Source organism: Idiotropiscis lumnitzeri, chromosome 21 (genome assembly GCF_059441095.1).
Source record: "Idiotropiscis lumnitzeri isolate Australia: NSW breed Sydney's pygmy pipehorse chromosome 21, RoL_Ilum_1.0, whole genome shotgun sequence".
NCBI classification, from domain to species: domain Eukaryota; kingdom Metazoa; phylum Chordata; class Actinopteri; order Syngnathiformes; family Syngnathidae; genus Idiotropiscis; species Idiotropiscis lumnitzeri.
The window spans coordinates 3,229,752-3,254,115 of record NC_142411.1 but is presented as its reverse complement, the minus strand read 5'-3'; the positions used below and the strand labels follow the sequence as shown (position 1 = coordinate 3,254,115).

Sequence of the window (24,364 nt, the reverse complement as noted above, 5' to 3'; positions counted from 1 at the left end):
TAGAGAAAATAAGGCTTTATTGCATTACAAGCAAGTATGTGTTTACGGGGAAGAAGGATGAAGAATGCAGTGAAAACACATATACAAAACATATGTACACGCACCAAGAAGAAAAGGGGATTAAATAGGAACAAACAGTGGAATGCCGCATGACAAACGAGTGCAATAAAACACTTGAGAGAGCAGGAAACGTATACTTACGGGAATAGATATATTTATATGCTTATATATACATTCAAATAGATATGTTTTTTTTTTAAAAATGCATGCATAGTTGAACAGGTTGCGGTAGTTTTGATAGTACCAAGTCATGAACGATTAACGCATTTTCACACAATACACGTGTCTGTACAAAAAAAAGTTATTTTATAAACATGTTGAAGGATAAATACTGACTCCAAAGATTTCAGCTATGATAGGTGTGGACATCTCCATTAAGGCACGATTTTACGCTATTTACAATATATGTGTGTGTGTGTGTGTGTGTGTGTGTGGGATTCAATGGACTACTTTTTGGAGGTTTCATCCCAATTGTTGAAAGGTTCCCGCCCACGGCCCACTGAAATACAAATGAAATTTTACAGGAACCGTTCGGGCTAACGAAGCCCAGATTTCGATTCATAACGGGTCATATAAAAATTATTCGCAGAGCTTCACTTTTTTCCGTATTTAGTGGCTACCCTTTGGATAGTCTGCTGGTCTGTTTTCGAGCGTCTCGTTGTCTGCCACAAGTGCGCGCACATGATGGAGAGAAATGGCGATGAGTGTGAGGAGGGCACTTTTCAGAAATTGAGTGGACATATTGAAATGTAATGTTGGTGATCACAATGTTGAGATGGAAAAAATAAATACAAAATAACATTTAAAAAAAATTGTTATGTTTAAGTTAATATTTGCCGATTTTTTTTTTTTTCGCCACACAACTGCTGTTCAAACATTACTGTGCCACTTTCAACCTGCAATTCCTCATACAGTGACAGGTGGGGGTTATTTACACAACTGCAGATGGGGGGGGCACAAATAAATCACTTGAATTGTGTTGATAGGTGCTGTTGTTTTGGTTAGCGACAGAGTTCAAATGCCGAGCTGTGCGTCAACCATAATGGCGTTCAATTGTGCACAGTTGCAACAAATGGTGCCAAAAAATGTTTTTCTATTCGAAGAAGCTTAGGCGAGACTAATACAAGCGCCTCCTCACGCCTCAAAATAGTTACTTGGCACCTAGATGGCGCCAAAGCAATACTTTTAAATTAAGCAGACGGTGCTTTGGCGTCATCTTGCGGGATGTTAATTGGGCACAGCGTCTATTTGAGAGATTTATGGCCACTATTTGAGAAAATCAACCATTTTAGCAATTTCAAAATGCAAAATTGTGGAAATGAATAAATCGTAAAAAGATGCATTTTGCCGACACTTCAGATGAGGCGAGAGTTCTTGAGGAACTGGATGAGGACCTGGTAGACGAACTTGTACTGCGAGATGGTCTGAACCATCAGCATCCTCTGCTGCCTCAAGCCCGAAAGCATGGTGGGGATCTCCACGGGCTAAACGGAACGACGAAGCGCAATAAGCATCACATCAAATCAAATCAAATAAAATGTAAAAAAAAATGGAATAAAGGCTCTGCGGCTCTGCTGCAAACAAAAAAAAAAACCCAGATCTGTCCATCTAGATATGAATATATTTTTCTGGGCGATACCAACCTCATTGTGCTCCAGGCAGCTAATCATTAACTCAGTGAGAATGACCACGCCAGTGCGGCCCACTCCTGCGCTACAATGTACCACCACGGGTGGGTTTAGGCTCTTGGAGGTGTCCAGCATGGAGTTGGTATGCCTCCTCACTGACTGGATCTCCTCCAGGTAGGCTGAGAAGAGAGATATGGAGAAAAAATGATATAAAATTCACCCAAAAGTAAAAATAAATCCACACACATGACAAAATGGAGGCAGTCACCCACAGAGGAAGCCTTGGACATATTCGGGGCAGCCCTGCTCGGGCCAGTCGGTGTACTGCAAATGCCACACGGTCCTCTCCTGGCCCGACAGCAGGTGTTTGACTTTCAGGCCCGTCGTGGCGTAGCAGCCCGAGTCGGTGCGGAATTTGGTGGTCACCTTGAACTTGCCGTGCGTGGCCGAGTTGTGCTTGGAGCCCAGCTTGGGCCAATAGCGGTGACTCTTGGACCGCCCGCCCTCCTGGAAACACGCGCCAATGTGCGATCAGACACAAGCGTCAGACGCTTGCTTGCGCTCGCGCGTACCTCTTCAGCCGTAACCATGGCGATGACGTTGACGCCCTGCTCCCACACCATCTGCCAGAAATCGGCGCAGGTGTTGGCCAGCGGGCCCTGGGTGCCGATGTAGTGCCACTCCTCCCCTCGGATGGTCACCTGCCCACAAAATAAATGTCATCAATTTCGCCAAATTTTAGCGCTACAAAATACTCAAGCGTTCAAAAGCAAGCATGGTGAATCAGCATTTAGCTGTTATGCCGCAAACGGGAACTGAAGTCCGCCCCAAGATTTGAAATCCAGAAGAACACAGAATTCAAGACTTTTGTCATCTTGAGCCCAACGCCTCCACTTTCCACCGGCGTATCGGCAAACTTGCATTCAGAAAAACCGACGCGTGACTGTAAACATTTCTCAAAACACGCTTTTAAACAACACGGTAGGTAAGAGGGTTACGCAAGGCCGCGACAGGCGCCGATCACACCAAACGCAAACTCACGCACGATGTGGCGAGCGAAGTGGGCAGGGCTCGGAGCAGCTCAGATGGACTTAAGAGGGTTTTAGTATTTGGGAACGCATTCCTTGGTGAATTCCTGCGAGCGCTTTGGAGCTGAAAAGGGCCGGCGCCTTTCATCCTTTCTTTGCTCAAAGGCCAAGAGCGACAGAAACACGAGCGCGTTTGGTAAGCCTTCGCCCTTCATGTCTGCTTTGTGATGTGGCCGTCACACGAGTCGCGTTTGAGACGCCGACGCTGATGAATGAAGAGCTTCATTGAAGATTTTTTTTTTTTTTTAAAGAGCAACTTGAGCACGACGAAAAAAAATGAATGGATGGATTTTTTATATTTCAATACATAGGTTATTTTGTGGGGAAAGAAAATGTCTAAAAATCTTACCAAGACAAAGGCGACATTTTACTTACCAAAAGGACATTTGTATACATTTTTTTTATTAAATTGACTAATAATTTTGGGGACGAAACTACTCGTCACTTTTTGGCATAGATGAAGATTAAATTATTTTTTAGTTTCATTTGAATCAAATGTTTTCAAAAATAAAAACAATATAGTTTTTTTAAATCAACATGAATATCACTCAAAACTAAATGTTTATTTTTATTTTTAAAAGTTACAGATTTTTTTTTTATTTATTTAAGAGGCAGAAAGGCCTCATGGAAATCAATAAATTAATTGAATTAATTTTCACTAATTAAAAACAGAAAGTTTCTCTCTATTTTCTCTATTTGTATTTTTTTAACCAAAACAAATAACTAAATTATGAATGTCATTTTTCATCTTGAAATAAAGCGCTTCCTAAGATGAATGAGGCACCTAACCACGCCCACTCACCTTGATATGGGAGGCGTTGATGTAGCCCGTGTTGTTCTCCTTGTTGGGCACCAGCTCCACTCGGTTCTCCTCGTACGGGACCACGTCGCGGAAGCGGTTGCGCTCCGCGTTCTCGGGGAGCGTTGCCGTGGTGAGCGCGCCGTCCGCCCTCTTTTTGGGCACCTGCTCGTACTCGGTGAAGACGCGCTCCTCCTCCAGCTTCAGCTCCAACGTCTTACACTGGCGGGTCAAGAGAAGATGGGTCAGTAACATGGAGTGTCAACGAGCTTCGAATTCGCACATGTGTATTAGGGACTTGTTGTTCCTCTTTTTTTTTTTTTTCTGGCGCTGTCCATCACTGAGGCCGGCTCACATTCTTAGCATTCCGGCTCGACCGAGCAGGCGATAAAACGGCGGCGTGCCGCGGCCCACTTAGGGCTCGTCTTTCTGAGTTTCGCAACAGTGTGGACAAAAGGCCTCCAGTGATACTCAATTTAAAATTCATGTATTACGTGGTATTTATTGCGGAGTTAGATTTACATTCTTACAGTTAGATTTGATGGTTAAATACAAGACAGACAAAATTGTGTCGTTAAATGTTTGGGTAGTGAGATTATATTAGAAATTGAAGGATTGTCAAAATAATGATATTTGTATATATGTGACTTTTAGATTTTTATTTCTATTTTGTACATATTTGGAAAATAAAAATAAACATAAAAAATGAAATTATTTCATTTATCAAATAGATTTGGATTTTTTTTTTATATTGTCACTGAAAGAAAATGAAGACATATATTATATATTTTTATTCATTGTTTTAATATATTTGAAAAAAATGGAAACAAAAAATGACTTTATTCTGGATTGTAGTTTATATGCATTGAAATTAATCTTACCCGTTCGTCAGTGGCAGCCTTGGCGCCGTCATCCGCCGGACACTCGGGCACGGGCATGCGGGCCACGTAGAGGCCGTTGAGGGCGGCCATCATCAGCGGCCGCTTCATGGAGTCCACGGACATCTTCTGTCTCTCCAACGTCTTCAGGAGAGAAGAGAAGCCCGCCGTCATGCTCGCGCGAACGGGAAACATAACATTTACTTGCTTCCTACGTCTTCGTCTCTGACCCACATGGCCCCGCCCGCTCCCTCCTTCCTTCTTTGAAACAGGATTACCTTTCCTAATCTCCGACGCTATTAAACCCTGCAGGAGGGCTCTAATGTTGCCTCATCTCAATTCCGAGACAGACGAACAAGAAGCATCCAAAGGTGACGACCAGCTTTGCATTTTCTTTTGACGTCGGGGCCTCATGCCCAAATTTAGCACAACGAAGAAGACAGTCAAAATGAATATAGACAGACAACCCCCAACCCCCACAAACCCACCATGCATAATCTGTTGGATTTGAGGAGGTTTAAGCGGGCCTGGCGGGACTCAGAGCCTAGTGCGACCCTATCAGGTGCTGAACGGCAGATTACTGCTAATCAGGAGCTGGGGTACTACTGGCTAATAAACAACATTTTTGGTGGGGAGGGGGCGGTGGGGGGGATTAACTGACACGGTGTGTTCTGAATCACTCCATGGCCACTTTGTAGTGCCCGCCATATACTATGTTGGAGGGGCTAGGCACCAAATTGCGAATACAGAATTGGGGGGGGGCATAATAATAGTAAAGCAAAAGAAAATATGAATTTGTGAACCACTCCAAAAGTTTGAGAACTTGGTTGAGCTGTTAAGGTCTTACCCTCTGCGCAATCTCCCTCTCCACGATGCTGTCCTCCAAGGAGAACATCTCCGAGACGGGCCTCTCCTTCACGGGCTCCTTCCTCACCCTCTCCTTCACGCTGGTCAGGTCCGGTTCCGAAATGGACGGCCCCAAGAGATTGCCATTGACGCCGCCCTGGTCCCCTCGCGTCAGAGTCCCGCTACCCCCGCCCCCGGGCTCGCCGTCCTCGGGATTTCGTCCCTGGGACTGGATGGGGTCTGTCGGTACCTTGGTGCCGTGTGGCGGTGAGTTGTGGTTGTGGTGGTGTGTGTGGTTGTGAATGGAAATGTTGCTGGGGGGCCTGGGAGGGCCCGGGTACTCTGGAGGGGGCTTGTTGGGCAGCTTGGCCAGAGCGGCCTGCAACTGGGCGCTGATGCTAATGTCCTCGTTGAGACCCGGGATTTGGACGTCCAGCTCCGGCCTCTCTTCTTCCTCCTCCTCCTCGTCTTCATCCTCCTCGCTCTCGCTGCTGTGGATGAGCATGGTGGCGTTGGAGAGAGTCTTTTGATGCTGGTAGGCCACGGGGGGCGCCGCCGGGGGTTCCTTCTGTGGGGGCATCGGGATGGGCAAGTCTTTGGATTGCGCGGGAGGCGGCGGCGGCGGATGGGACACTGGCTGAGGGGGCATCACGTGCTCCCGGAGCGTATTCCTTCGATGAAGAGGAGCGTTCATGCCCTTCATCACCATGCCCTCCACGCCACCTCCTCGCATGCTGCTGATCACCTCCATGCTGTGCCTCTTGCCGAGAGTCGAGCGGTGCTTGGCCACCGTGGTGGTGAGCGGCTCGCTGACCTCCTGCAGGGACTGGTGCACCACCGCCGAGCTGTCCGGCTGAAAGGTCTTGACGGACAGCTGCACCATGCGGGTCACCAGCTCCGGGCTGCTGCCACCGATGCAACGCAGGCGGTGGCTCGCCAGGTCCGGCGTGCTGGTGGCGGGCCGGAAGGCCGTGGAGGGATACGGCGGCGGAGGGCGCGATATGTGGTTCCTCATGACGTGAGCGGTAGCGGCGTAGCTGCCGGCGTTGGTCCCTTGTTGTTTGGTATTGGCCAGCTCGGGCGTGCTCACCGTGTGAGAGATTGAGCTTCCCACGCCGCCGCCGCCGCCGCCGCTTCCTCCGCCTCCGTTGATGCAAGGTGAATGACAAGCACCCTGACTGCTAGCCGGCCCTCCCTGATGGGGGCCGTGAGACACTGGCTTGCTGTAGCTGATCTACAAAGCAGGAAATGTGTTAGCAATGCCAGAAGGAGTCGACTATTCGCAGGGTTTAGCGATTGAGAAATTCCTTTTCGCAATCATAAAGGTGCCACAAGATGGCAGCAAGCGTTACTTATGCATGCAAGTCGAGCCGTGCTCTGATTTGAAAGAAAGTTCGCCTATACATCCAAACACCTTCAAATTTGAAGAAAATCTAAGATTCTTGCTTGATCGTAACTAATCTCCTTGTCAGATTCGATTTTTGACTCGGTAGGAATTGAAAAGGAACGCTCACCTGTGTGTAAGGTCCAGGGCTCGGTCCCAGACCGTGATAGGGGCCCCGCTCCCTCATTTCAGGCTGACTATACACCAAAGCCTCCGGCTGGCGATAAGCGCAGGCATTACTAATGTTGAGACTGCGCAGCGACTGGCTGTGGAGGTCGTGGTGAGCGTGCAGCATGCGCCGCTTCTGCCGCATCACGGCGTCATACTCGGGCGTGGGCCGGTAGGACGGCGCGATGATGGCGCTGTGCCGGTGGCTGGGGATGTAGTCGGGGCGCATCAGCTCGCTGCCCGGGATGCTGAGGTTGGAGGACATGGGCGAGGGCGGCACGAAAGTCTGCGAGTGGTTGAGGGAGCTCAAGCTGGGGCTGCTGTACATGCTCCCGTTGGGGAGGGTGCCGTTGCGGAAGGGGAAGTCCACCTGGCAGTGGTCCAGGCTGCTCTCGGATTTGTAGTAGGGGTCGTCGTGGAAGATGCTGTCTAGATGGCGGAGGGGACGGCAGGACAGCGTCACACAAAAGAAACCTTTCGGAGCAATACAAGACAGTGGTGTGTGTGTTTACCTTGAGAGCTTTTTGTGTCTTGGTAATGTTCTCCATACTGGGAATGCATTGTCTGGAAGTTACACGACTGCGGCCGAGGCTACGAGAAAAGCACGTTATTTATTTTTACGATTTTTTTTTTTTCATAAATGAATTCTTATGAATAAGGCCTGGGGGTCGAGGCCGGAACGATATCTAGATCACTGTAGGGCGAGTGACTGACCGGCAAAAAAGGGTCAAGTGCCCATCTTTTGGATGCTCAATAATCATTTAATAGAATTACATTTTGAGATTTTTTTTCTTTTAATAAATATGAAAATAGAAAGAATACACTATTGCGCTGTCTTGATTAAGACATTCTCCAACGTAGTGAAATCAGAATGATGACGACTACTACGCATTGTTAAATGAGCCACAATGGATCTATTTTTACGACTTTTTTTTTTTTTTTTTACGCATGTAGCAATTGGATGAGTGCAACATTTGCAACATATTTGCGGCCAGCGTCGTCGTAAATAAGCAGCGCCTGCGGTTCTGCGCACAGACGCTTGAGAATATTCCACTCGAGCCCGGGAGCGGCCATTGTGCCGCATTTAGCTCCGCCATTGTCTGGAGCCGGGAGCAAAGGAGACGCGCAAATCACTGGCTTCATGCACGCCGGAAATCACACCAAGCGACGGCCAGGCAAAACGCCCACGCCACACATTTAAAAGAAAAAACAAAAGAGGAGCTCGACTCTTGACTCGTGATAGGCTGAGCGTACCAGAGAAAGGCGGTGCGTCCATGTGGGCCTCCTCCTGATTGGTGCAGGCGAATGAGTGGGCCTAGAGAGACACACGTTCCGATGAGTATAACGACAAGGCAGCTAAGCGGATGTGCGATGTGTTTGGCGCTTCTTGCGGCGGCCTTCGAACGTCCTCCAGACTCACTCTGCGCAGATCTTGTTCTGTTTGTAGAATTTGTGTCTGGCCGTGAAGAGGCGAGCGATATACTTGGCCATTTCCATATCCTCCTGTGCGCAAAAAAGACAAAACATTCGTGTGGTATTTGACACTTTCATGGCGGAATGTTGTCCTTGTGTGCTCTCACGGGACGGAACATTAGGTACACCACGGCATCGTTTGAAGATACAAGGGCCGGACGTAAAAGTTGGCCTTTATTAAGAAAATAATGCGCTGTGTCAATGCTTACAAACACAAATTTTCTAATTAAAATCTAACTTTAGTAGTCACATATAATTGGATATTTATTTACACTATTATGACATAATAATAACACAAACCAGTGTGCAGATTTGCAGCCACAAAGACTGCATTTTTTATTATCATTAATTGTCGGTATTGGAAAAGTCTTTTTTTTTTAATCTGAAATTAACTTTGTAAACGTTCAGAGTTTCGCTGTAAAATCTGCAATGTTGTGCAGATTTGAATGCGTGTTGAAAATTCTATTTGAATGCTCATAATTAAAAAAAAATGTAATTCCTATATAAAAATAATCCCACTCCCTACACGGGACTTTTTTCCCCTCAAAAACCGATGTAAAAATAAAAAAATAAATAAAAATTATAGACAAAATTAAATGTGTGAAACATATCAAAATAAAGTCAGAAAATTGAAACCTTGAAAAATATTTAATTGTTTTCCTTTTCCATAAATGAGCCAGCGAAGCACACCTTCGCTACCAAACAATCTAAAGTGTTATCTTGGCAAATCTGCACTTGTTGACGTGCTGCACAGGTGTACCTAATCAAGTGGCCATGCCGCACCCTGGCTCAGACACAACACTCACCATGTGAAAGATGATGGTGTCATCCCGACTGGTTATCTCAACTGTGATGGCCGACTTGTTGTGCGCAATGGTGCCGATGTCCTTCCACCTGTTGCACAAACACACTTTTTTTGTTTCTCCGCCAAATGTGACAATGTGGCAACAAGTCCGGGAGGTAAAAACTAGCCTGTGGAGCATGATGGATCTGCCGTTTCTGTGCTTGACGAACACGCCGATGAAAGACATGCCGATGAAAATGTCGTTGGTGTAGTTGTCCTGCACGGAAATGGAATATTTCAGAAGCGAGGACGGCTGTTGAAGCGCGGGAAATAATTGGCGATCCGACGACACACCTTAGCGGCAAAACTCTCCTGGCCGAAGCCGTCCAGTTTCTCGATCTCTTTGATGTACAGCAGCTCCGCTTCGGCTGCCTGCATTCGACTGCGAACATAAAAAAAAATAAAAAAAATCTAATATTTGCAACTGAAATGGTGAAAAACAATTTTGCGCTTTCTCTCTGCCCGTGAGGAAGTCCTACACAGTTCTCAGTCTTTGCACGTTTTGAGCACTTATTTTCAAATACATATAAGTTTGTTGGGAAAAAAAAACACATTTTGTATGTAGAAAAAGTCGTACCAGTGGCTCTTGTGCTCTTCTGCAACCTTCTGAGTCCACTCCTCCAGCACTTCGTCCCCATTAGGCCAGTTCTACCCGTTTGAAAAGAGTTAAAAATGATGATGGAAACGCACACAAATAACAAAAAATAAATCAATTAAGGCGACTCACCACTGGAAAGAGTACGTACTCCCTCAGGAAGTCTTGAGACATGAACTGAGTGAAGTCCCCAAAGTCGGCTGGAAAGAAAAACAAGCTTGCTTTTATTATTTGATATTTTTTCAATTCTTTTTTATTATTTTTGTAAGAGACCAAAACGATGATACTTTCCCACTTTGGGATTATTACACTGTGCATGTCTGTGATGATGAATAAATTTGAGTATTTTTGAAAAAAAAAAAATAGTATCAGCCCATTTAAAAAAACAAAAACAAAAAACCCATTAAAAATAGGACTTTTCTTAAACAATGTTAATAGGATGAAGGTCTTTTTTTTTTTAATCCCAAAAAATTATATAATATGAAAAAAAATTAAACTGGGCCAATTGTAAAATGTCGTTCACCATTAATGTGACTTACAACCTGCATAAAAAAAAAAGCAATTAAAAAGAAGCAACTGCGATATTGTGGTTGCATAAGTGTGCACACCCTCTCACAACTGAAATGATGCAATCCCATTCAAACTCAAGTGAAATGGGAGTCAGTGCACACAAGCCATCCTTTAAAGTGCCTCGAGTTCAAATGTTCTAATCGGCTTTCGTGTTTTTGGCTTTCTAGCATAATCCTGAAGGTTTTGTGCTAACATCGACTGCAATTAGAAAGCGTTCGTAATTCCCTCCAACTTGACCGAGGCTCCACTGTAGCGTTACCTATCGTTTGCAATTACGACTCGCCCCCCCTCACTCCATCTTGTAACTACAACATGTGACAACACAGCAATACAAAGTACTCCCACTCAACCCCCCCCCCCTCCCTCGAGCCTCCGACCGGGCACTGTAAGTGTGTCCTAAAGTAGTGTTCTGTAGTAAGCGGATCGTCGCCTCCCCGTCTGATAATAGTCTTCCTGCCGCAGGCCAAGACTAACCTTGGAGCTGGCGATAAGCAAACTGTCCGTTTACATTCCCTCCGGAGACACAGACATCAACCAGGAGAGTGTGTGTGTGTGTGTGTGCGTGTGTGTGCGTGTAAAGAGTGATACCATAGGAACTTAAGTGGACTGGGCTCTCCCCGCGGTATGCAGCCATATTAGGTAGCAAAGTCAAGATGACCTGAGAAAAAGCGTGCGAGGTTGCGCTCTCTTTCTTGTGCCGTCTGTCTTCTCGGCGAGATGATTCGCATGAGTTTGTTCTTGCGTGTTTTGCGTCAGCCGTCGGCCAGGCTTACCTTGGACTGCTAGGCCAGCTAGTCTGATGCCCTGCTCCACCGTGCAGTGGAGACGGCCGTCCAACAATTCCTTCTTCACCTGAAGGTAATATTGATACCTGGAAAACAGAGGCGCAGAAAATAAATATTTGGTTGGGGATGATCGCTTCTCTGAGGGTTTAAGGTTAGAGCGGGGGCGGAATGCTCATATGCCCAAATATGGTCAATTTCCTATGTTTAATACTATTGCTTATTGTGTGTTATTTTTATCATGAATTATTATTATCAATTTAAAGCAATAGAGGTGAAAAAGCAAACGGGGAGCTTACGTCTGATTGGCTGCACAAGGAACCAATCAGTGGGCGGACCAATCTGCTTCTGCAGGCAGGGCCACCAGCACATCAGAGCGAGTGACTGAGCTCATTTGGAGGCATTAAAGGCACAACTGGACTCACTCTATCGGTGTCAGGTGCTGTAGCAGATTGCTAACCTTCTGGTACCGCCTGAGGATAGGCCAAATACGGCACCATGGCGATTTTAAAATTTGAAACGGCAATGCTAACCTTTTGAAATGTTATCATGGTTTACCGATAAAGCGTAAAACTCTTTCATCTTACGCCATGACTGATTTCTTTTGATTGCGTGACGTTCAAAGAAGCTGGAGCAGGACTTTAAGTATGTCTACCAAATAAAGCGCCCGACAAAAACTTGACTTGAAAGCGATTCTTTCAGCTTTTTGCGTTAATTTCCAAAACCACTTCTGTAAAAACAGTGGCGAGGAAGAAAGTAACGTGATGATAGATGGAAAAAAAAAAAAAGTTGGCAACATCGCAAAGGTCTTTTACAGAATTCAACTGAGGAATGAGTGAATCACCCGAGTGAGTCATTTTGAACTGCAGATTTATGACAAACCTCTTCTGCTTAGTTTGACGAGCAACGATGTGATGCTAACACGGCGCATGAGGAATTTGTTGTGCCAATGTGGGGGAATAAAAAAAGAAAGAAAAAAAAGAGCAATGATGCCTTGTGGTTTTGGAGCTGCGCTGGTTTGGCCTGGCAGTCGGCTGATATAATAAAACACTGCTGAGATTGTCGAGGCCACCGGAGCTTTCACATAATGCGCTTCCAGTCCCAAAAGCCACCAAGACGAACGTTCCTCAGCTCCCTTTTTTTTTTTTTTGTCCTGATCCCGGCAAGCGTTTCTCTTTGAAAGAATAGCCGCACAAGGAGGAAGGCGAGTGAAACCGTTGGGGCTCGGCCACGTTTAAAAAACTCGCGCGCCGTTTCCTGTTTGTTGCCATGGCGACCGCAGGCTGAGTCTTTCCAGTGTGTGCTGTAAGGCAAACTTTCCTGGCGGTAATCACAAGCGAACGTGCTAGATTGCTTGTACTTCGATTGAAAAAAAAAAAGAATAAAAGTAAACTTCACTTAAACAAAACGTTTGCTTCTCACTTTGTATATATTTTTTTTTAAGTACTCAGCAGGCAATGGTCATCCGTTTTCCAGATCGACACAACTATGAAATGCGTCATGAGAGATGCTGACTCAGCGCGCGGCTCAAGTTGAACGTCAATGGCGCGTCATTTTTTTCTCACGATTGCGACACACACTCATATAAATATTCTGCGCGAGTGTCATGAGGCTGAACTTGGAATTTGCATCGTTTTGGCATTTCTCTCCCTCGGAATCCAAAATCCCGCCCTTCATCTTTCTCGAAAAGCTGTGCTAAGCGCAAATTCAAAGCGATGTCACGGCGCCACCTAAGGGATTTGTTCGTCATTCGGGCAGTGAATGAGTTGATGTTGTCAGCAATAAGGCACAAAGAAAGCTCATGAAGGTTCATTTTCAGTCATGCTGTAGGACACATGTGTCAAACTCAAGGCCCGGGGGCCAGATCTGGCCCGCAACCTCATTTTATGTGGCCCGCAAAGGGCAAATCATGTGCGTCAACTTCCAGTTTCGAGCGCCACATTTTCTTCACTTTTAACAACAGAAAATCGCCATTTAATTGTGACCAATCCTCCTCTTTTAAAATTAATTGAAAAATTGTTGGACAAACAATTACTTAGTGGCTTCTGATTTTAAAAGCGGCTTCATTTTGCTCCTCCTAAAAAGCTGTCTTGAAAAACTTCAGCAATATCCAATGTGACGGGATATGACATGACTTTGCAAAGCAATAAGAAATCACAAGAGTCGTCAGGGAAGTGCGCACTCTTAACGACACGCTTTTGCGCCTTCATGTTTAACCTTTCTAACATTTTTTTCATTTTCATCTCCCCCGCTTCTTCCCTTTTTTTAGCTCCTCTCAGCACATACTGCCGGGCCTATAATCTGACCCCGCACTCCTCCTCCCTCACCCTGTCATTACACCCATTGGCTCGGATGCCATTGCGTTCCCGTGGCAACCCTCTAATTAGCCAGGCCGCATCGCCGCCGCTGCAGCGGGAAGGGGGAGGGTGGGCGGAGCTCGATGCGGTCAAGAGAGGAGGAGCCAAACCCATCAAACTATTGTGGACTTTGTTTATACGAAGTGTTTGCGCTCGCCGCACGGGGCCTGCGGAGCGGTCGGCAGGAAGGCTTCCGTGCAACGGCGGGGCCGGCGGTGGCGAGGCGGGCAGGAAGCTGTTGAAATGACTATGAAGGCGTGAGAGTGAAAGCGCCGTAAAAAGAAGTCCCAGGGGAGACTCAACGACACAGCCCAGCCACAAAAACGAATCTTATCGCGGCGCTGGCTCCTAAACCTCGCTGGCGTCTGACCCTGAAACCAAATCAGGCATGTCCACTTGTGACCTTTGCACACGGGAAGCCAAAGGCGGCGGGTTGTTAAACTGTTAAAATAAGAATGATATTTCACTCTCTGTCACTTTTTATGACCCATCAAAACACATTTTGCTAAAAAAATGACTACGACCAAATTTGTAATTTTTTAGGCCGATTTCGATTCCAATATTTGGCCGACTAAAATTCTGATGAGCGATTAATTAGCCTATTATTATAAAGAAAATAGATAATGAATTAAATAATTCCTTTTTTGGTCCCTGAAGGCTCACAAAAATAAAGCAGGATATGACATCAGCTGGTCAATGAATTGGTTTATGGCGGGCGGGATTACATTGATGATACACCACAAATCATTTTATGCATGCCGTAAAAGTTTTTGGACGATGATCCTTATGGCGACGATTCCAGTCATCGCTGGCTAAATGACTTTTCCGACATTTCTCCCGACACACAACCTAGCGTACGGGAACGACAACCCCACCGGCGTTGAAAAGTGAGGCCAACTGCCCCCTGCGTGGCCACTTGTGACTTCCACCCTGGCAGAGTGCTCGTTTGGCACCGCAGCCCTCCCCGCTCTTACAAAGAGCCCTTTCTCTGGTCAAACCCTCGCGCAAGACGCCGCCAGATGTCCAAGGGGGCCTTTTGTGCGCAAACATATGTGCGTGCATGCTTGAGTGTGCATGTGCCAACTCACTCTTGCAGCTTGACCCCTAAGGACCCCCCAACCCCACCCCAGCTCGATTTTCTTTTGTTTTTTATATTGGAAGTCAAGTGCAAGTCAGTTGGAGGGAGTGCTGTGTTCTGTAGAACAGGGGCGGGAAAACGTTTGTTCTCAAGGGACACGTTTGATTTTGAGAGTGAACAGATGGGGACGGGTCGTTCGTGGCTGTTCGCAAAACGCCGCGGGCGCGTCTGCCGAATGCGCTCGGACCACGCCAATCTCAGCTGTCAATCAAATATATCTGCTCTGACTTGGAATTCATCCCACAACAACAAGGCACTCGAAAGCAGACACGCGATTTGACATTACAGGGCCCGTAACGGTTAACGTAAACCTTCTTGACGGAACGTAATTGAAACATCGCTCTCCCTCCCTCAAAATTGGATTACTCGGAGTACTTATTGTGGCGACGGCAAAACGACACACTGGGAGGTTTTCACAGCTGCACAGACGAGAAGGAGACAGATGAATGAACGGACGGACGCTGGGAAGAGAGGGAAGAACGGGCGTCGGGTTACACATCAGTCTGACCCTCCGCTTCAAAGCGGTGATTCAACACGGATCACTTTCTTGCTTCAATCTCCCCCGCGGCGCTGTCTGGCTGCGCCGGTTCCACCGCATCCTCGCAGGACGCACACGACATGGCGTGATTTCAAATGGACTCAACGCTTGGATGAACTGAAACCTTTTTGTTGCGGGGCATTTTGTGATGGGAAAAGCGCGGCGTTTATTTTAAGAAATGCGCTGCAAAATAATTATAGTTCACAGCTGTAGGGGGAGCCACAGAGCAAAAACAACTTGAAGCTAAAGCTGTTTGTGTAAGGACTTTTGACACTCGCGGGATTTGCCAGCGGTGAATCAGGAAAACAATATAACCAAAAGCTGAGTTACTCACTCTGTGTTGACTATAAAAACAGCATAAACATAGTTTTGTGTGTGGTGAGCCGAGACATAATTAGAATTAAGTTCAAGCCTCCCCCCAAAAAAAGAAAAAGAAAATCTCAGGAAGGCAGCGAGTTATAACCACAGAAATATCACTGTAAACCAAAAGACGTCTGGCTGCAAAACATTTACGTACTCTGTCCTCACTCCTCTTGTGCAGCTCTTTTGATACGCTGCAAATTCACCTTTGTGTGAACCTCATCTCGATTCGAGCCGCATTCAAAGAAACAACTTGAAAGTCTTTGCTGCCACACTCACTTAACTCATTCACTGCTTGCTGCTTTTCATCGTGTTTGGTTTTCTAATATTGCCAGGACAGCAATTTAATATGCAGTTGAGTTACTTTCCACATCGCCAACTAGTGGACTGGCATGCACATTACAAGATTGTTTTTGATGGATCTGCAAGCAAGTTCGTCCATTTTTTTAATTTTTTTTTTTTTTTTGCGAGCTTGTTTGCAAACAAACGAACACGTCATGCCCTCCCCCGCACAAACATCCGGGCTGTGAGGATTGTTTGCAAGCTTGAAGTGAGCGGAGGATACAAAACGAGGGGGGTGCGACCTTCCCAAAGCCTGGGGCGGCGCGTCGGGTCCCACAAAGCGGCACATTGTGACCAAGTCCTCTGACGGCGCTTGTGCAGCTGGCGACTCTTGTGAGGTGTGTGAGGTGAAGCCAGCATGTGTGCATGTGTCTGTTGTGTAAACCAGACATCGGCCCCCTTTCTCCAGGCTTACCCCCCCCTCCCCCTTCTCCCGCACTTCTGCTTGGAGGAATGTGTGGTCCGCCTCCTATGCTGGACGGCTGTGCCAACATTCCTGACTCACACAAGAAGGAGAAAAAAAAGGAGTGAAAGAGAACTAAATACGGGACTCGAATGAAAATGTGCTGGCGACACTTTGGGCAGTACCGGCATGGCTAATAGTAAGAGAAAAGAGGAGACTATTGTTGCCTAAATTTCCCCTCGGTCACCTTCATAAATATAGACACACACACACTGGTACACGCATGCACACGCACGCACACACACCATAAAAGCCCGCAGGGGATTCCTGGAATACCATCCCTTTAGCCGAGCAGATCGTGGCCTCTGCAGAACAAACGTGCACTCTCTCACAAAGTCGGGCTGGTCAGCCTCATGAGCAAATTGCTCAATTTATGCTCACAGAACATGTGCACAAAAAACACACGTGCCTTTTAAAAGGTATTTTGTGTGGCTACGCTTTTTAAATAGAACATTGCACAATAGGAATAAAAGTTTTTTAAAGTTCAGCACCAAGCAACACATGGACGCTTGCAAAGTCCTATCGTATAATTAATGTTTAAATGTCGTTAAACACACCACAGGCGCTCCCGCATCTTCAATCCGAGTGCGACGTCAAAAGCCCTGACCTGCCGTTGACCCTTTTTTTTTTTTTTGCACATGCGGCCGGACAGAAGCCCCAAATTCAGCAGCTGGGTGTTAGTGCTGCGTGCGCGAGATGAAGCGCTGACCCCCAGACGGCCCCCCTCACATCTGCTCGACGCGCAACCAAACGTTTGCGCACCATCGCGCCGCGCGGGAATCGGGCTGTCGGTGACGTGAATCGAGCCACGTATTGGCGTGTAAGGGCGGGTTCAACACGCGCGTGCCATATTCTTGGATGAGCGGCAAGACACAACGCTTTTTGGACAAATGGGAGCAGCGGAATCGTGTGTGTATACAACCACACAGGAAACAGCAAAAAAAAAAATTGTTGACACTCTGCTTATTTGCGTGCGTCTACGTCATCCTCCTCCATCTCGTTTTTTTTAAGGCGGACCGGTCGAAACTAGGGTGGAGTTTTTACCTGGTGGCTTCCTGCTCCAAGCGGGACACACTTGGCACGTAGAACATGACCCCGAAGAAGAGAAGCGGCTCATTGCCAAACTTGTCCAGCTGCTTCTTGAGGGGCTTCTCCAACTCCACCCAACGCTGCGCCGGAGCCTGAGTCTTCCCTTGGAACCACAGGCCGAAGTAGGGAGTCTAAAGGTTATCGGAAAAAACATTGACTTTGACTTTCTAAGATCTCAATTTTTTTATGTTTAAAAAAAAAAAAAAAAAAAAAGGTCAATGTATCCGTTATGTTTTTAAAAATATAAATATATTCTAATGTATGCTTAATAAAATGAATATCTGCTTCACATATCTTAACCAACACCATAATGGATTTCTTTTTTTTTTTTTTTTTTATGAACACCAAGCTGACATCGCTTTGATTATTCAGCCCAAATTTTTTTTTCCCCCCTCAAGGCAAGTCATGTGTTTTACTAGATCGTAAAATCCCGCAATGGGACGTCATCGTCCTTTTGACGTGAATAAGCATGCAAGAGCAATATTGAGGTGTGTGTGTGCGTGTGTGTGAAAGGCGGTTCCACACACCTGTTTTGTGCGTGCACTGCAGTGTGTCCTACACTCGTAAAATACAACCAAAAAGCTGCTGCAGCTGCAAGGATGCGTGTCAGGTGGGCGGGGGGATGGCAAATGCGTGCCAGAGTGTGGCGTAAACAAACCTAAAGCTCAACAGGACAAGGCCAAGGCGCCGTGACATCAGCGTGGTCGACACCTGGCGAATACCACGTCGGGTCGCTACTGCAACTTTTCTGTCAGAGTTGCTTGCCAGTGTATGGCAACACACTTTTTTTTTTTTTTACTGTAGCATTTGTGTGTTTTTTTTTATTAATTTTTTTAGCATTTGTGTGTTGGATGTGTGCTTCTAAGGGCTGTGACATCACAATGCCTCACCTCACGTAGCTCCAACCGCTGCGCCACGGCTTCCAGGCATTCCTGCCCCGTGCTCTCCACCGACAGAGTACATTCGATCACGTTGTTGTCCAGCAGCCGAATGCGCGTCACAAAGTAGTTCTTGCTGAGGACGTTGTAGCGCCGCGTGCGCCGCAGCTTCAGTCGGAAGGGCATGGCAAGTTCAAAGGTCAGCGTGGAGATGGAGGGCGAGGGAAGGAGAGAAAGAGGGGGAGAGCGAGAGAGAAGAAAGAGAGGGAGGGAGGAAGAGGGGGCAGGGTCAGGCCGCCTTTAGGAGCAGGCCGCGGCCCCCCTCGCTCTCGGGCGACGCCAGCCGCACCACCGCGTGGAGAGATGCTGCCTGGCCAGACGATGGCCCATTCCCAACCGATGAGGACAGCTGCTAGAGATGGAAACAGAAGCAAATGTCACCAAATACTGAATTTAAAAAAAATAAAAAATAGGAAGAGCAAAGTGGGCAGCCACGGTTGAAGGAGGGCCAATGCCAAGCAACATTTGGGAGACGAGTGGGCGAGATGCGCGGCGAGGCGAGGCTATGCGCCGGTGAACATCAAACGGCCGAGCGCCGGCATCCATCTGAAGGCTTTGACGAGCTAATGGAGCTTCTTAAGTCGCCGAGCAGCCCGTGTGGGAGGCCTTTCCTCCTTGGCTTTTTTTTTTTTTTCACCCTTATTCCTCATTTTCTGGCCAACACACAGTGCCAGACATTGTAGTGTACGGTGTAGTCGTGTGGAACGGCACACACACACACACACATACACTCAACTACAACCACAACTTTGCAGAACAAAGTACAAGCGCTTGTTCATATGAGAATTTTGTACGATTTTGTAGGGGGGGGGCAGTAAATTGAGATGACATTTTGTTAGGAAGTACAACAATTGAAGAAGAAATGGATGAATTAGTCGTCATGGCAACTTGTGTGTGACCTAAACTAGCTGTCGCCGCTAGCATGCAACCACGTCAAGGATTTATTATTTCGAGCAGCAAAAGAAGCAATAATATTTTGCCGATTATTGGCATCTGACATTTTCTTTTAAATTAAAAGCTGGTTTTATTTTGGCACGCTGCAGCACACAATATTTTCTCTCTCTTTCTCTCTGCTGTGCTGGTGGCCCTGCCTGCAGAAGCAGATAGCCTGTTTGCTTTTTCACCTCAAGTCGCACGCACTACGGGAGGCAACAAATTCTGCCGAAATCTTAATAAAACGTCAGCGAAGGGAAGAAAAAAAAAAAAGATTTGATGACATTTGTGATCAACCAGATAACACAGCCGACAATGTGTCCACCCTGTAAAATGCTACATCTTCCGCGAAAATGAATGCAACGCGGTCGAACGAGCGTAACAAGAACGCTGCCGTGATCAGAGAGCAGGCGGAGAACAAATGGAGTGGATGTGTTGCTTCTTGTCCCGGGATCTGGCAAACGTACCGATGATAGTCAGCTTGGACGCCGGCCCAGATTCCTCTCTCCTCCGACTCGGAAAACACAGCACACCTGACCCGAGCGTGAAGCACGCGGAAGAAGGAGGACCACGAAGAAAACAACATTTCGTGAGCGTCAAAACAAATGTTGATGCCGCATCGCATTCCTTAGTCGTGAATCAGTCAACGTACCGCAAAACCACTACGGAACTTGTTTTGTTTTTTTTTTTCTTAATTGGCAAACCTACAAAATCCAAACAAGGCGTGAATAACACAAGCCTGTTTATTACCCTCTGAATTACAGAATCCCCTCTGACCTGCGAGGACTCGAACAAAACGTGGCGACGCCAGCAGAGGCATCGCATACTTTCACCGTGTAGCAAACAAACACCGACATGCGCCAACAAGGACGCACCGCAAAAACACACACACGGGATCAACAACACACCCGGTGCGAGGTTAGCCAAGGGCCCAGACGGCACTTTAGCGCCACGCCGGAGCTAGTAATCAGTGTGGCGGAGTCGAGACAGGCAGACAAACAGAAAGACAATAGGTTAGCAAGCTTTTTTTATTTCGTCCGGTGTTTATTTAAAGGCGCGTACGTTGCAGAATTTGCATGTTGTAATTTTGTGGCGCGAAGAGGAGTGGTTTTGCTTTTCCGCCACAGCAACTTTTGGCTAAATTAACTGGTAGAAAACATTCCTTTCTTGTTGTGTTGTCGATTTTCTTTTTTTTTTTTTTTTTGCTTTATGTGACTGATGGTGAGTAAACATCTTAAATAAAATCAATCAATGATCACATGATCTTTCGATTCTGTGAACGCCGATTAGCTTCAACTTAACTGGACCATTTGGGAACCAAACGATGAGGACGAGTGTGTGTACGAGCTTGTGCAATAATTTCAATCATTCCAAAGAGAACACATCCACGGACGTGTCTGCACTTGGGGGACGGTTCTCCCACTTGGGCGAGTCGCTCGAGGCCCATTCACGTGCGCACAAAAGGCGGCAACGGCAACAAAAGAGCACTTTGTCGCCCACCGCTGAGATGTTAGTCGAGGACACGCGTGTTGCATGCGTAACTCAATCAATCTGATCTGCGTGGCTCGTCCGGGCGCTCAAATAGCGACGATGACCGCCACCCCAGCACCCGGCCTCCCCTTCTTGTTACACATGAGCGTCGTAGCACAACAAATGGGTTAAGTGCTTCGCCGCCTGACTCCTCTCTCGACGCCACTCCTGATATCTCGATGCGGAATATCATTAATCATTCACTGCCATTGACGGGTATAGAAGAGAAAAAAGTGCATTTTACCTGGGCTGGCAGTGAGTGAGTTTATCATTTTAGCACATTGCCCAAAGTGAACCGGCAAGCACACATGCGACCCGAATGAGGATAGGCTGTTTAGAAAATGCATCGTCGCATCATTATTAAAATTATTTTTATTAGCTTAATGCTGCCATATAATGTGAACGCCCGTCTTTTAAAGCCGTACACACTCAAAGTCACAGTTTATACATTAGTAGGGGAGGACGGTGACCCAGAGCGGAAAAAAAAATAATAATACCTGAAATTCATGTGTACTTGCACACTCGAATAATAAATAGAGTCGGTAGAATATGAACGGAACTATGCTAGTTCCAGTTGTACTGAAATAAAATTGGGCCGGCACACTCAGATGAAGGTGAGCGAAACATTTGGTGGGAAACGGAGGAGGTGCAACATCTCTTATCATGTTGCTCCAGTCGTTCCGAAGAAGAACGGAAAGGAGGGAAAAGTCAACAGCGAGGAACACGGGACACCATCACGGCACCGCGTCTGGTCGTCACGCCAAAACCACGGATGCTGTTCACTTTTTCCATGACAGTCCCACCAGCCCAAAGCCGTGCGCCCCCCCACCCGCCACTCCCACTCCCGGGAACCACATCATACACACCGACTAACCTTACAACGCAGGCGCCTGGTTCGCATTAACACATTGCTTCTGTTTACATCCACTTGTGCTTGTTTGGTACCTAAAACTTGATCTTTAGTGGCTTCCTCTTCCAATTAGGTCCAGTAGGGTCCCTGCGTAGCAAATTGTCCCACCTTTTCGCACCCTTTTTGAGTCGAAAGGAATAGTCACAAAAAAATATATATATATATTAAAATTGAAATATATGCGTGTGAGTTGTATTATATAATTCTAAACTGTAGTACCTGTGACTTTGAATGTGTGTGGCTTTAAAAGTGAGTGACGTGGGACTTAGTGAAAGATAGTGGGGGTTTTTTTTTGTTTTTGTTTTTTGGGTGGTGCGCAATACCATGATGGGAGGCGGCGCTTGCAGTGATTGACACCCCCTTTCGCACCCTTGCAGTAGCACACATAAGAACAGGACAGATCGAAACATGCTTTGCATCGTTGCCTGTCGGGCTGCCACAACACAATCAGGCCATATTGATGTGCAATGTTGTTTTTATTTTAAAACATTTTTACACAACTTCACCAAAAACACGCAGACCACCAAAGCATTGCCACCGCCTCCGTGCTAAATTGGCACTGGCAAGACATGGAATTTTTCAGAGCTTTAAAATTCTCCGGCAAACTGCTGCATATTCCCCAAAAACCACTGGCCCTGGTACCGTGTAATTTACACAGCGTGCTTTTGGACATAATATGCAGTCAGATGTGTGTGTGTGGGGGTGTGTGCGTATATGTGTGTGTGTGTGTGTAGAGGGCCCACGCCTCCTGCAGCTATATTTGCCTTTAGATATTTGCGTGCATGTTTTTTTTGGTTTTTTTACAGGTTATTGGTGCTTGTCCAAACACATCTTTCACATGCATACGCATACAAACATGTAAGTTATGCAACACACACACACACAAATAAATATGCATAATCAGTTAAATAGCAGTGTGTATATGACACACTTTGATCCTGTATTGGACTCCACAGGTGACTTAAATGTTGCAACACAAAAACAACTAAATAATTCAGCTCCAAATGAAATGTTTTTGACTGACAGGACTTTCGAGGTCCAGGTGATAGACGGCTCCCTTAAACTCATTTGGACTGCTATCGTTATGACGCGCCAGGTGATAGACTGCTCCTTTGGCAATGTCATTTTTGACTGCATTCGCCAAGAAATTACGTGGCTGAATCAGGTTTGATCGATTTCGCTGTCAAACTCCTGCTGATGATAGCCTAATTAAGTAATTGTTGACCGTAACGCACGAGGTATTAAGCTCCAGTCAATTTTTGACTTATTTGAAATCAGAGTTCTGGGTAATAAACTGCTGCCCAGACAAGGTAATTTTTTATTGAATTTTCACCAACAATTTAGACCAATAATTCGCTGCATTGGCCTTGTCATTTTTAAATAATTATTTCACTGTGAAGCTCCTGTGATATTTTTAAGAAGTTTTTTGGTCGTTGTTAAAAACAATTCAATTATTTTTGGGCAATGTCACTGTTTACTAAACCATGAATCTTTAGCTGACAGACTGCTCCCATGTCTTCCATTTTTTTACTGATTTAAGCATGAAACTCCAGGTGATAGACTTCTCCCATGGTTGGTGTTTTTTTTTTGTTTGATTTTTTATTTGATTTTTTATTTTTTTTTCTGTTTTAACCACGGAAATAAAGTTTATGCACCGTGTAATTTTCACTTAGTCATTATTGAAGCTCCCCTTTAATAGACGGCTCCCTGACTATCATTTTTGGCAGTCATTTTAAACTGATTAAACCTTGAAACTCCAGGTAATACACTGCTCCGCAGACAATGACATTTTTGATGAACTTTCGGCTGTCATTTTAGACATTTAACCGTGGCACTCCAGGTGGTACACTCCGCCTTTGGGGGTGATTTTTTTAAACTAATTTCACAGAGAAGCCTCATGTGATAGGCTGCTCCACTGCCTGAGTAAATGTTTCTGATTTCACCCTGAAGCGTCAGGTGATAGACTCCTCCCTTGAGTGTCGTTTTAGATTATTGAACCATGTAGTCCCTGGTGATAGACTGCGCCCTTGTCTCCGAAGCCCCCACGGCCTTATAATAAGAGTAAAAAAAATTAAATTGTCAGATTTAAGTGTACTTGAAGGTAACGTGTTTTCGAAGAGGGGTGGGGAGCAAAGCGTGACAATGTTTGGGATGTCCAGTCTCGCTTCTTTACGTGGCTCAGCCGTTTGGCCTCTGTTTTGGGGAGGGGGGTGCGGGGGACGCGAAGGAAGGGGGGGCGTCCCACCCCAACACGCATCAAAAAGTCGCCCAAAGAAACACTTCAAAGAGGTCCAACTTACCCCGCTACATGCCGATGTGGCCCGGGAAGACTTCCCTCCGTCTCGTTCTTTCCTTCACAACAAAAACATAATCCCCATCCAGTTCGGATTAGGTTTCCACGTGAAGCGCAGGATTTTGCGACGGACTCTCGGAGGAGGGTAAATCTCAACTCGATGCGGTTGTTCCAAGAAAAAAAAATGGAAATGAAGAAAAAAAGTTTTCAGGGAGTTGAGTGGCACCGAAAAGGATGAAAAGAAGGCTCCAAGTGGGCTCACTTGGCGGCGGGGTACACTGGAGCGAGCAGCGACGTGGTGCTCTGGTCTCGCTGGGACGGGTTTGCTAGGCTATGCGGGCCAGCCGAGGAGACCCTG

The 24,364-nt window shown here is 46.4% G+C and overlaps 1 protein-coding gene across 2 annotated transcripts; it reads right to left on the bottom strand.

Moving 5' to 3' along the window:
- Positions 1-24,364, bottom strand: LOC148316476 (tyrosine-protein phosphatase non-receptor type 14-like). Of its 2 annotated transcripts, none has more exons than XM_088286075.1 (20): positions 24,014-24,364; positions 18,293-18,692; positions 17,358-17,533; positions 11,107-11,204; positions 9,896-9,963; positions 9,746-9,816; positions 9,463-9,550; positions 9,297-9,385; positions 9,131-9,218; positions 8,272-8,354; positions 8,106-8,166; positions 7,364-7,442; positions 6,814-7,280; positions 5,301-6,533; positions 4,457-4,597; positions 3,579-3,797; positions 2,261-2,389; positions 1,961-2,195; positions 1,704-1,867; positions 1-1,544 (listed from the first exon to the last, which is right to left on the bottom strand). In XM_088286075.1, the coding sequence occupies exons 2-20, from the start codon at positions 18,464-18,466 to the stop codon at positions 1,416-1,418; spliced, it is 3,792 nt and encodes a 1,263-aa protein (XP_088142201.1). In that variant the 5' UTR covers positions 18,467-18,692; positions 24,014-24,364; the 3' UTR covers positions 1-1,415. The 2 variants fall into 2 exon arrangements, with proteins under 2 accessions (XP_088142201.1, XP_088142202.1); XM_088286076.1 differs by having other exon boundaries at positions 18,293-18,689.